Here is a 14,051-nt window from a genome sequence, read left to right on the forward strand (position 1 = left end):
CTATGCACCCAAATTGCGTGAAAATGTAATCACAAGTCAGTTCTAGTATAATAGGACTGAAGACCACAACAACAACAACATATGTGTATTTTAATGGCCAGTAGTGTAACAGTAAACTTCTCCGTGATGCATAAAGCCTCTGCGTCTGCCGCTGGAGTTTTATGAACATCCCCGTAACGCTCTTGTGATTACTAACGAATTTGCGACGAAACGCTCCCCTCTACTAAGGATCGCAGATTAATAACCACTACTCAAGAACCAACTGCACAAGTGTTTTGTAAGCCACCTCTATTCGTGGATAAGTAACATTTGTTTACAATTAGTTCAGAGAACTCCAGCCTAGCATCTGCTCGTCCTACGACTGGCTTTATATTGTTATTTCATTCTGTCCGCAGTATGCGCAGTTCGTTTCTTGGTAAACATTTTTTCCAAGAACAGTGTGGTTTATCAGATTTTGTCGCTAGTGGTGTTGCACTTACTGGGACATATCCAGATGCCACAGTGCCGAACAATTTAAAAACACCGAGATTAGTCGTCTGTTTCCGGGAATGCGGAGCAGATGTAGACAAAAAGAGAACCTGGAGGCCGGCCATTTTGACGGACGCTATATTGCCCCATGTGATACACCGCTCGCCTTCAAAAAGTTTGGGAGCAGTGTCTGCCCAATCCAATCTCAGATTTCGCATGAGAGTGCTGACAAACGATGTACAAATTAAAATGTCGCACATATAATGTTCGTAGTGCGCAGGAATTGAAGGCGTCGGATAAATATGGGCGTCATCATTTGGTCAATTGCTGACATCCAAGGAATGGCAGAATTGGACCGTGTTTGTTTCACTGATAAGGCGTAGTTTCACCTTAATCGATATATGAATAGTGAAAGCACAAGAATTAGGTCAAATGAAAATCCAATTTTTTTTAAAGTGAACACTGCCAGGAAACTGGAGTGTGATGTGCCGTATCATGTCGTCGAATAGTCTGTTCTACTCTCTCTGGCTACAGTGAACAGTGTTGTGTACCAAAACATCATTACACAGTTCGCTCCTTGAGGCAGACAAAAGTTATTTTTGGTTGCAGCAGGGCGATGCTACTTGTCGCCCACCTAACGGAACACATCATTTCTTAAGCCAATTTTTTGGGTGGTCGAGTCATCTCTTAAGGACTATGGTCCTCACGTTATACTGATTTAATGTCTCCCGTGGTGCTATCTTAATGCAAAGGTATATTAAGAAAGGCTGCACAAACTGGAGGAACGAAAGATCAACGTAAAGCGCACATTAACACCAGTGTCAACGTCCTCCGCAAAGTGCCCTTCAATATAGTAAACGAGTTTGGGCACGTATTACAGAATCTTTTTGAGTATCTCTTATAAACAATGTGAGATTATCAAATTAAAAGAAAAACATATATGTCTAGTTTTTGATGTGCACGACTTTTCGATCACACTATATATCGTGAACAGTAATGTGTCTATAACATTCCATTGGGGAGCTTCCGTATTGCTTTAGCATTTGTCAGTAACAATAGACAGCGACTCAGTAACCTACATCGTTCCCCTCAAAGTCGACATCATCCGAGTCTTAGCAGGAGCTTTTCCAAGAAACCGCACTGTTATTCAACAGAAATTGTTTGGTTTACAACACGGTAAAGATATTTGCTTGTAGGGATGACGATTCAGAAACCACTCCATGCCAATACAAATCCAATGTCTTGTCCCTGCTCTATCTCGCTTGCTCCTAACAAGGAACCCTTTGAATGTGATGTGTGTTTAGTAAGGCTCATTTGAAAGTATTGTGTTAACAGTCATGGCAGGAAAAATATTAACTGCTAATGACCCACAATGTGGATCAGGAAGGCGACAGAAAATAAGTGTTCTGGAGGTGCTGAGATCAGTTTTCTATGGGATGTAAGTCATACACGTCATAAAATGGACATCGTAGACATTCAAGAAATGTTCAAACAAACTATTAACTTGCACCATGACCACCGAATGAAAAATGGCGAGGTATAACGATCACAAAGGTTCGCACCTTCAAGATCGAAGGCGAACTTGCTGGGAGTTACAAACCGTGCAGTACGTTCAGCTATGTATCCACTCTTAAAGAATGCATATAGAATCATACTGGTGTTACGGGGCGATGAGAACTGATGGAATGTGATGCCATGCAACCGAATGCGAAACAGCCTGTAGTGGATCTTATCGTGAAACTGGGTGTCCTTTAAGGCGTAGCTGAAGATAGTGCGGTAATATGTTTTATAGCCACCGAAAAAACAAAGATGTAGAGGCTGAATTTGTCTGGTGGTTCCAGGTGGTATGAAATGCAATGTCGTACACTTTTCAGGAGTATGATTTTTATATGTATACCAGGAATCAAGTAAAGGCAAGTTATTTTGGCCAGCTATTGGCCAAAAGCAGTGCTCATACCATATTAGTTGTCCTGTTACGCCCATTTTCCGCCTCTTCTTTGCTGTGACGCAGATATTCCCTACTGCCATTGCAAGATTACACCCACAAGAAAAATTCATAGGAGCAGAGCATTTCCAACTCTTCGTAGCACAATAAATAATGTTCCAGCCAATTTATGAGGCAGACTAACAGTCGGAATAATTGAAAGCGGGTGTGTTAAAGGCATTGATGTTAGTTGATCTTCATTCAGCTGTCTTGGTACCTCTAATTTCCAAGGTTTCTTTCGTTCTCATTTCCTCTTCAAATACCGATTTGTCAGAGTTGTAAACAAATTCCTTACTAGACGAAGTGATAACTTTCTTTATCTAATCCACAAATTTTCGGGCTGATTCCGTAGTTTGCTGTGTGTTGACGCTTTGTCTGTAATTTCGTTATCTTACATTTTCCAGTTCTGCAGCACCGTTTAAAGTTTTGCAACCATAAACTGTTTCCTTTCAAGCCACTGTAATCTTTATCGTGTACAATTCAATGTGCGTAACGTAGTAGGTCACTATCATGCGCATCCAGTAAATTACATCGAACATTCCTGAAACTTGCGCCTTGTCCTCCCTTGAATATCCATAGTTTTTCTTATGCGTTACAAGGTCATACAGCTGCGGACTTTTTCGAAATCTATTCATAATTGTTTCTTTACAGTGCTGCGTAATTATATTTGGTACTCGCTCCTTGGACAACAACTGTCCTTCACTGCGTTTCAATAGAGACGAGATCTGTTATTCCCTATCCGACAAGAATGATGAACTGCATCGATCGACATCTGTTTTAGTATTATTTATACTTGCTAAGCAAAAATGGTTCAAATGGCTCTGAGCACTATGGGACTTAACATCTTAGGTCATCAGTCCCCTAGAACTTAGAACTACTTAAACCTAACTAACCTAAGGACATCACACACATCCATGCCCGAGGCAGGATTCGAACCTGCGACCGTAGCAGTCCCGCGGTTACGGACTGCAGCGCCTAGAACCGCAAGACCATCGCGGCCGGCACTTGCTAAGCACGTATTGTCAACATTGCGCTCCTCATGTAGATTGCCCAGACAGTATATATCTACATGTAGAATATATGGCAGCACATATTTCACTGACTCAACTTGCAGAAAGGCTAATATATCACCTGGCACTTCTTTCTCACTCTGCGAAATTCCTTTGTTTCCTTTCTGACGAAATGTCAACTTCGGCAACTGTTGTAGATACGATGCGATGCTCGCTTTGTTTATCGTTGCATTGCGTTGTTTTGTAGTAACACCACTAGCACCGTAGTACTGTTGTGAGTTACTCGTCGACTAAGCAGTTCAACTACGCACCGTAACCTCATACTCTACCCACCACTGGATACCTGCAGTCCTGCCCCCTGTTGCCGTCAGCAGCTAACTTTCAAAAATGGTTCAAATGGCTCTGAGCACTATGCGACTTAACTTCTGAGGTCATCAGTAGCCTAGAACTTATAACTAATTAAACCTAAGGACATCACACATATGCATGCCCGATGCAGGATTCGAACCTGCGACCGTAGCTGTCGCTCGGCTCCAGACTGCAGCGCCTAGAACCGCACGGCCACTCCGGCCGGCAGCAAACTTTCTGGCTGTCTCGCTCCGGTTCTAGTCTCTCGTGAAAGTACGGAAGTGCATGTACCAGAAATCCGTTGCGCGTGATTGGTGAAACCTTTTGTGCTGCATCACAGTAGTAGCAACAGACTCAACTTCATTGTGTCAATTGCTTAACGGTTGGTGGTTTTCCCCAGTTTACGGAATCTAGTTGTTTGTGTAGGAGCACCCCAGTTTACGAAAACTAGTTTGTGAGCGCGCGTGCGCTCTCTCTCTGGCACGCGCGCGTGAGCGCGTGTGTGTGTGTGTGTGTGTGTGATGACGTTGCTGACCTCTGTAGCGTCACCGTGCACGCAGTGACCCTCGGGAATTCCCCGCCCACACGTCAAAGGTGATGAGTCCCCTCGGGCAGCAAAAGAGTGTACGCTATGAGGTGAGATGACGGAGTAAGCGTTGTGTACAGCGAGACCCACCGCTTGCTTCTCTTAGAGCCGCGAAGGCCGACTGGTTCGTCCAGCAATCGCGCCGATAAACAAGCGCGAACGTGCTACACCGCCGTGTCAAGTATCTCTCAAGTTACGTGCACAGTGTGTGTCCTGCTCTGATAGCAGTGGAAGCGCACCGCATAGCGACTTGCACATCAACATTTTCAACCCGTAAAACCAGAGTCGTTTTCAGCGCATTCGGGCATATGTCAGTCTGATGAGACAGACAGTTTGTAGTAGTGCAAGACACACAGATTTACTCACGAGGAAATATCACCAACTTCTCCTGAAATTTTAAGGAGCAAAAACAACACGCTTGCAAGGTATCAGCCCCAGAAAACGACCCCGCTCGAAGATTCGGGTCGTAATTCTGACAGTACAGAGCTTCGACGATCTAGAAGCACACCTTTTGAACTTCCGCGCGATGGATGTTTGTCAATCGCTCCGCCCCCCTGCAGCCGCCTAATGGTCGAGCGTGCAGCATTGTACCAGGTGTAGAAGTATGAAACCGGAATTTGGCTGCAATAATTACACGTCTGTTATTTGAAACTGAAAAAACAGTATTTTATTCAAAATAATCTCCATTGATATTTATAAATTTCTCTCACCTCTCTGGGACGCTATGAATGCTACGCCAAAAAAACAGTTCTTCTTCTGAAGGGAATCAGTCAGCTAGCCATTTTCGTATATTTTCATACGAGTTGAAGCGTTGTTCAGCGAGAGCGCGTCCTAGTGGTGCAAATAGACGATAATCGGACGAAGTCAAGTCTGGAGAATAAGCCGCTTGCCCTAGTATTTCCCAACTGAACGCACTGATCGTTTCCCTGATCCGTTTTGCTGTGTGTGATGGGGCGTTATCAAGGAGCAATATGACTTTCTCTAGTCTTTTTCCATATTCCGGTCGTTTTTCACGTAATGATCGATTTAAATCGATCATTTGCTGTGGGTAGTGATCATTGTTAACGGTTTCACCAGGTTTCAGCAGCACATAATAGATGACACCCTGCTGATCCCACCAAACACAGAGCATTGTATTCTTTACAAAGTGATGGAGTGGAAGTCGATGGTTTGCTTGGATTCACTCATGATTAACGACACTTAGGAATCTCAAAATATATCCATTTTTCATCACCTGTCACTATTCGGTGAAGAAACGACTTTCTATTGTATCTAGCAAGCAGCATTTCACAAGATATCTTGTGCTGTGTGCTGTCTTTCATTCAGTTCAGGTGGAATCCATTTTCCCACTTTCTGCACCTTTTCCATAGCTTTTAACGGAAAAGAAACGGATTTCTGTATCATATTCAATTGTTTCGAGAGTTCCTTTTGAGTATCATCTTCATCCTATAAGGCCTGCAATTCGTTGTCCTAAGGAACTTTTTGGGTCGTTTCTCGTCGTTTCTCACATCAAAATCAGCACTTTTGCATTTTTGAACCACGCGGAACACTATGTTTTCCCAAGAGCATGTTTGCCGAAAGCTCCGATAAGCATTCGATGCGATTCTGCTGCAATTTTCTTCAAATGATAACAGAAAATCAATGCTGTCCGCAAATCGTAGTTCACAGGCACAAAACTCGACATGTTTATGGGTTTGAAACAGATACCGATGTATGGAACATGGGTTACTGTGTGTTGACATTCGTCGACAGCCGTTACAGGAAGCAGATGGCGCTGCAGACGCGGTCTCACTGCCCTTACAACGACGGCTATCACCATCTATAGGGAAATTTCGGTTCCATACTTGTACACCTCGTACATTGGAGTGACTAGGAGGTTTGTGAAATAATACTTTGACATTGGTAACATGGACTGTGGGAAACCGGAAGAGACTCGAAGCACTTGAGATGCGGTACTACAGAAGAATGTTGAAAATTAAGCCGGCCGCTGTAGCCGAGTGATTCTAGGCGCTTCAGTCTGGAACCGTGCTGCTGTTACGGTCGCAGGTTCGAATCCTTCGCCGGGTAGGGACGTGTGTGATGTCCTTAGGTTAGTTAGGTTTAAGTAGTTCTAAGTCTAGGGGACTGATGACCTCAGATGTTAAGTCCCATAGTGCTTCGAGCCATTTGAACCATTTTTTCTAATTCTACAACAGATGCACCTGAAGAAGACTAAACGATAGATCTTCTGTTTACTTTTAGTTCCCTGGTAGACTGGTATGAACTGTTCTTTCTTCCAGCTGTTAGACACAATTTTTTGTTTCGAGGGCTCTGTGTTATACTGCGGTCATACAGAGTAATTTCGTGACGTTGCCAATTTGCAGGGATGATGGAGAAGAGTATCCGTTTTAGTAAGGGAACCTGGTCCCGAAATGACCGTGTCGAATGTTATAAGCAAAAATCGCCCTGATACCTCTGATAGTGAATATATGTACCGATACAGTTGTTGCTTGGACTGTAGGGTAGGATTTTCCAGGTGGTAGTAAGGACCAAAACAAGAATCAGTAGTAATCATCGACTCTAAAATGCTTACTTTAAGAGCTATGACCAGTTGTTCACGTTGAATGCTGTGAAAATCATCTGTTACACCGAGCAAGTGCTCGTTGCTCTTGAGGTATGCATTTTAGAGCCCATGTTTACTAGACGACTTTCTCTCGATAAAAACTTTCTACAGCAGAGATCGCATAAATTCTTTTTTAGTTTTGACAAGCGGTTTCGACAGATACAACTGTCGTCTTCTAGTCTCCAAAATGATTTGCTACAAAACGTGTCAATGTGAATTAGAACACGTTTTGTAATAAATAATTTTTGAAGACCAGACGATGACAGTTACATCTGTCGAAACAAGTAGTCAAAAATAAAGAAAAACTTATGTAATTTGACTATAGAAAACTTTTACAAAGTAAAATAGATCGCTCGTTCTAATTTCTGAACATGAGAAGAATCAATCAGTTACATCTTGTTTTGGATCACTGTACCACCTCCTAAAGTTGCCTAATCTACAACCTTACCAACGACAGTGCAGGTACATGTATTCCACTGTCAGAGGTATTAGAACGATTTTTGGTTATAACTCGGTAGTTCCGGTATCACGGTCTCTTGTCTTAGATTGATACATTTACCATTCCCCCATCATATCCGTACGCCTGCATCATCCTCGCGGAATCGCGTTGTATGAGGGGCTCAGTGGCAAATACTGTGTGGATTCTGCTACGGATTGTGTCGGGCCTACCTACCAAGAAAGTCTCAGACCGGTCACAAATTTTGTTTGAAAGTTTGTATCACTGTATTTTCGTTACAAGCGTTGGTGCGGTATTGATTCTTTTTTCACATAAAAAAGATATTTGAGAGTATTAGCTACTTCGGATGAGAAAGTCGGGTACTGAAGAAGAGGTATGAGATTACAAGAACGGGATTGGCAAGATAGGAGCTGGAAGCTGCGCAGTAAAAACCGATGATAATGGTAGCACGACCGCGGGATGATGATCGCATTAACTGTACATTATGACACGTACGTCACAGCGATCTCCACAAAACAACGTAGGCATTCTCTCTCCTTCGCACTGCAGCGTGAGAGCTTCAAAGTCACTCAAGAGCTACTCTACAACTACAGAGAAGGTATCCACTGCAGACAGGATTGTGTTCGCTTTCACCGAGCGCGGTCTGCGAAGGCCACAGAACACAGCTGCAGCGCTGTTGCATGTTTCACAAGAAACGTAGCTGATCGGCATAGTTAAAGCGTGATAAAATCGAGGAAACAGAAACATTATTCAGATTACAATTACCTTTACGGCAATGATTTAACTACACTATAAATGCCTTTCATGTTTATGAGTCTTCCACGAAACAGTTTCAAGTGCTTGATGATGCAGCCGTACTTGTATTCATAATGCCACGAAGTCCCTTCTTGGTTTTGTGTCCTGCCTGTACATAATGAAAATTTCATGTTTCATAAAAATTGAGACTAGCGTACACATCGCCGCTTGAAAGAACAAACTGCGATGTGGTATTACGGAAGGTGACCACACAATTACAAAATACGTTATCGCGAAAGAAACTGCGATGAATTCTTGTAGTGAATAGAACAAGCTTGCGAAGGGAGAAATTCTCATTTTCTTTAAACAACGGCAGTATAGTCCGTTTATCAACCCTGTCGTCCATCGAATGAACATTCTGGTTGCAGTACAATGCAGAGCTTCCTGGACAGCTACTGAAAGCTAATCGAAATACTGATTGTTTCTCTGCTTGTTGACTGGTGATTTAGTGTACGGCAGCTACCCAATGGAAATAATTAGCTCTGTTTCCAAATGTCCAGGTTGCTACATATACTCTTCGTTCAGAAGAAATATTTGTATGGCTTATTACAAATCTCACAATGAACTTCGAACAAAAAAACATTTATGTCGCTAAGAGCTCATTCTGTCACACAGTAAAATAAATAAATATCTTAGAATGGAACCAACCTGTGTGTGAACAGAGGTGAAAAAGATACTTTGATTTCCATCTCCTCCACTGGTGTCGATGATGGCATCTCGGAGTTATGCAACCTCTGTTTCTTTTATTATGTGAAATATGACAGGCTTCCTCAGGCCGCAGTTCATGTTGATACATTACTGATTTCGGAATTCATAGTCCACCATCAGATACATCTGAGAAACCAGTTAGATCTATATGTTGATTCAGAAAAATATTTCCGTGAATGGACAGCCGATAACCACTGGCATCCTATCTTATCACTTTATCACCCAGGTAAAATCATTTAAAACTCTGCGAAAACTTTTGTTTTGAAAGTCATAAGGAACCTAAACTGTCCGTGGAGCACACAAACCAAAGTCTGTAATGTGGACTCTGAAATCAGGAACTGTGATGTATCAATAGATAACATTAATAAGTGGTTCCCGAGGAAATCTGTAATCTTTCACATAATAAAACTGATTCCACTTTATCGTATGTTATAATGATGGAATGGAAAGACAATTTTAGATATACGGTATTTGATTTTCATTGACTCAGTTTCTTTGTGATAGATTAAGGGGTATCAAGTCGCTTTCAGACATAGAATGGACGTAAATCTAGAGTGGTAAACATTTTCTGCGACATCACAGGGCTTTAAAACTGCTTTTTAAATCTGGAAAGTAGCTGAATCCCTGTGAAAAAACGACTAAATATTTTTAATAGATATCGTCTCTACCTCTCTACGTAACTATGTGCGCTAACGCACACTTTTGTGGTGGTATTCGACACTGAGGTATCCAACTGAGATTTTGATACTGAAAGATAATTTCGTCGTTAGTATTTAGCTGCCGACAGTAGGGGAAAGTGGACGCGCGATTCTAGAGCACCAGAATACGCGCAAACGTACTCCTTTAAACCCCTAACATTTAGGGGCCTACCAAGTGTCTCAAGGAGAAAGAGCATGAGGCACTGGTTACGGTATGTTGATAATTTTCACTATTGGACCGCCTAACTACAACTGAATGAAATACAAGGCTTTTCGCCTTTATTCTTTTCAAGGCATCTTCAGTGGCCTGGAGCATCAACATATCGTAATATTACAAGCAACTGAAGACGATATGACTACAAATGTTGAACAAGCGCTACTTGGTTTTTAGGTTGCGGATTTTAAACTGTTAGACTACGTGCCAGGAACGGGTTTCACAGTGTCCCTACGTGCCATTCCATACTCATCTCTTTAGCAGCACAAATACTACTCTATACATCACAGCCATCCATATAGCACAGGAGCATAAGCAACGTCACAACAGGTTGGAGGAAGGTAGTGGAAAGCCAGCTACACAAGTACCTTCCAGAGCACAGAGTGAAGGAGTTCTCACATTGTATCCAAAGCTCACCGACTGAATATGCTACTAACACCATTGCGAAACGCTTGTACACAGCATCTCACACTGAGTGAAATATGTGGTTGGCAGGGCTATTACTACTTCTCTTACGAATGACAAACACGGAAACATAAGGGAGTATACAAATATATAATCAAATCAAATGTCTCCTGCAATGTACTAAGCGACTTCAAAATTCCGGTTAAGATGACAGTGTCGTTTCGTAGGAAGGTGACTGATATTTTGTAACTAAACGACGTGTTGGGGCAGTTTGGCTGGATGAGAAGCATCGTGTAAAACAAATTACGGGCCCATCAAAAACAAATCAGAAGGCAATTTCGACTTCAGTATACATATACAATATTTAGTTTTGAACGCGCAATTCAAGTGTTGAACAGTGTTAGTTAGTACTTCATGTCATAAAAAAGTACACCGTGTATCGCTGAATAATTTGGTATCTGTCTGTTTTGGTATGACAATAAGTACTAGGCCTAATTCATCATCGCAAAAGTTTGAACCTTTGGAATCGAAGCGTAAAATAAACTTGAATACAATGGTTTGATGAAATAAGAGTCCAAGGACGTTATAATGTTTTTTGGACCATAATAAGTACCACTTTTGGCGGGAAATATGACAAATGTATTGGATGATATTGCGAAATCAAATGAATCCCGTTACATGGCAGCATAACTATTACCGATGAAAGAAAAAAATGAGGAACGTCTGAAATCTGTCACTTGTATTGCTTAAATCATTTTCTTAGTCTAGATAAATTTGAAGAAGGAAATTTTTCCATCTGACTGTGAATAAAACATTTTTCTTTTCACACTACCAGTTTCGGGTATTGCCCATTCCCAGGTGTGTCTCTAGCAATATACGTCGCTACATCGACGTCATTAATTTAAAAATCGCGTGCGCAGTTATGCATGGCAAGCAATTTTTATAGCAGTGACAATGATGTAGCCACGTGTGTTACATTTGACAATGGGCAATGCCCTAAACTGGAAATGCGAAAATAACAAAAACGAAAATTGTACACAGTCTGATGGAGAAATGTCCTTCTTCCAACTACACTGTTTCATTTGGCTACTGGATTATAAATTTAGAAATGTAGCCGTTCGAATATCCGTAAACATAGATGTAACACACGCTTTTTTTTTTTTTCTTTCGTCGATAGTAGTTGTTTCAGCCCCGACGAAAAGATACACGATAAAATTTTTCGCTTGTTGTATTGCTAATGTGTGCCACAGAATTTGAAATGTAAGCTTACAAATGAAACACCTCTATCGCAAATCGTAGTGCTATCGATACTATTACCGAAAATTGAAAAATAAATACAGAATGATAAAAGGTGTTCTCTGACGGAGAAAATACCGTACGCTTCACAGGACAATCGGACAAACTCTTGATAGTGCGTAAAAATGCTCGGGCAACATTTGGCAAAGGAAGACTGTTGATAACAAATTCCAAGTCTGCTAATGCTACCGGGTATTTAGTGTAAACTGAACATAAAAAAAAACAAGTCGCATTGTCGGTAACCGGTATATATCGTGGTAACACCGTGTGAAGATTGGACGCTGGAGAAGTGACGCTTACCGGCATCAGACAGACCGAAGATCACGGCTGCGAGGCACAGCAGCCACAGGTGAAGCGCGTGGCGGGCCATAGCGCAGACTGGAGAACAGAACGCGGACGCGAGAGGAGAAAGGTGACTCGGACGCCAACTCACGCTCAGATTGTACTGCGCATGCGCGTCACGGACGAACGCGCCGGGAAATTCGACGATAACAATCGGTGCGTCAGCTGGCGCTCGGAACCAGTCCGGGAGACAGAAATTCCTGCGTCGTGATACTCGAAAATGATTAGGAAGCCGAGGAAGGCACGATGCCGTTCCCGGAAGGCGCTCCGTTGGTGAGCGGCAAAGAGGGCCGTCGTTTGAAAGCTTCGTTCACACCGAAGCAAATGGGAGCAGACACAAGCAAGCGCGCATTCGCAGACGACTATCCAGTGCTCATTAGCATGTGCTTGCAACAGCGAACAAGCGTTAGCACGCGATGAGAGGGTATACGACACGAGAGCACAACTCTACGAACGCTGTGTTACAGTTTCTCTGGCGCTAAGTGTCGTCACTACGGATGGAAAAAACCGGCTGGAAAAAACCGATACCGGTATTTTAGTTCTGAATAACCGGTACTTTACGGTACATGTTTCGTCTTCATTATAATAGGTGCTTTTCAATTTTTACTAACAACTAAGTAAAAAAACTAAAAAAACAATTAGCCATAGCAGAATTGCAAATTTTTTTGGTTTTAAATAAACTTCTTTAAGAAAAGGAGTAAAACGTTTATTTTTTTAAAATTTGCATTGGTTTGAAATGTTGCGTTGTTGCAGAAAAAGGAAAAGTGATCAGTGCTATTTTAATAACAATATTGTACCGTGATTTATTTTCAAGGAATATTCTTAAGAATTTATTTTATTTACTAGCGATTCATCAAGAACATTAACGCATTTAGTCACACTATGTAAGCATGGAAGTAGTTGCCAGGGAGTAATTGATGAAATCATAACCAAATTCCTTTTAACAAATGGGAATTTTATTCACTTTTATAGTGTCTAAAAGCATTTTTTTTAAAGAAACAGATTTAAAATTATAATCAGAAAGCACCCTCTAGATATCAAGTTACAATTTATTCAGAGGCAGAAAGAAACAAGTTTTGACTTTATGGGCTTTCGGGCAGAGAACCTTGCCGCTCCCTTTTGACACGGTCGTAGTTACGACCGTTCACAACAGCCTCTTAAAGACTACACTGGTGCAAATATGCAACACACCAGATTACTTCAAACTAAAAGTTTTAACAATGTACACAAGCACACAAACTATGCACCCCCGTAGGAGGGATGGAAATGGTACAAAACACTAAAAATTAAAATATTAACTTTGCCACCGAGGGTGCCACTTGATTTTAACTTCTAAGAAAAGTCTTACGGTGAAAGGGTGGCAACTTTATATACCAAAATGATCATTTAAATAAAAGCCCATGAAATGCGATCTTATATAAAATTCTACAGGGTTGGCCAAACAAGTTAAGATGCTCAACGGTACACAGATACCGTCTCTCAAGATGATAGGCAAGATCAAAACATGTTCCAGGAATTAGGCCGTTACACTCCAAGCAAGAAATTCGTTAACACACCAAATCCGACAAACATGCCAGAGGCAGCTCCGAACGACAGACAGACACGAACTGCCTAACAAATGCGGACGAGAGGTAGACGAGCAAGCTGGGGACGACAGACAGACCAAGAAAACAAATAGAATTTAAGAAGAATAAACTGCGATTTCTCGAGAAGACCTGGCGCAGCACCCCCAAATTGCTCTCCGGAACAGTCCGCTGCCAGCCGCTGCAACGGACGCAGGAAGGCGCGCCGATCTCCCGTCTCACGACGTCGCAGCTCGCACCGGCCAGACCGATGTCGTGGGTTGACTCCTGTTGCTCTTGTGTGGACCGCGAATTCACCACCCCTCGCTATAGGTCGCGGCCCACTGGACTCACATAGCGACATCACATGCGCCGACGCTCAAGACGGACAAGTCATCTTGTGTCTCAGTGCACGACCGACCAACCGATCGATCCAACCGCCAATGACCATTCCATTGCCTGAGCTAACTCCAGCAGACTGGCGGCCTAGCGCGCAGACTCAGGTGCAGGAACTAAGCCCCGACCGGGCGATCACTCGCTGAGTTCTCTTACTGGCGGAGTGGAAAGACTTTCATT

The 14,051-nt window shown here is 42.3% G+C and overlaps 1 protein-coding gene across 1 annotated transcript in view; it reads right to left on the reverse strand.

Annotated features, from left to right (window-relative positions):
* Positions 1–12,101, reverse strand: part of LOC126284821 (protein yellow-like) — an 88,151-nt gene extending 76,050 nt beyond the window's left edge. The window contains exon 1 of the mRNA XM_049984032.1: positions 11,872–12,101. Within this exon, the coding sequence (XP_049839989.1) occupies positions 11,872–11,941 (70 nt within the window). The 5' untranslated portion in view covers positions 11,942–12,101. The remainder of the gene's footprint in view (positions 1–11,871) is intronic.
* Between the last annotated feature and the right edge of the window lie 1,950 nt (positions 12,102–14,051).

This window comes from Schistocerca gregaria, chromosome 8, assembly GCF_023897955.1.
Source record: "Schistocerca gregaria isolate iqSchGreg1 chromosome 8, iqSchGreg1.2, whole genome shotgun sequence".
NCBI classification, from domain to species: domain Eukaryota; kingdom Metazoa; phylum Arthropoda; class Insecta; order Orthoptera; family Acrididae; genus Schistocerca; species Schistocerca gregaria.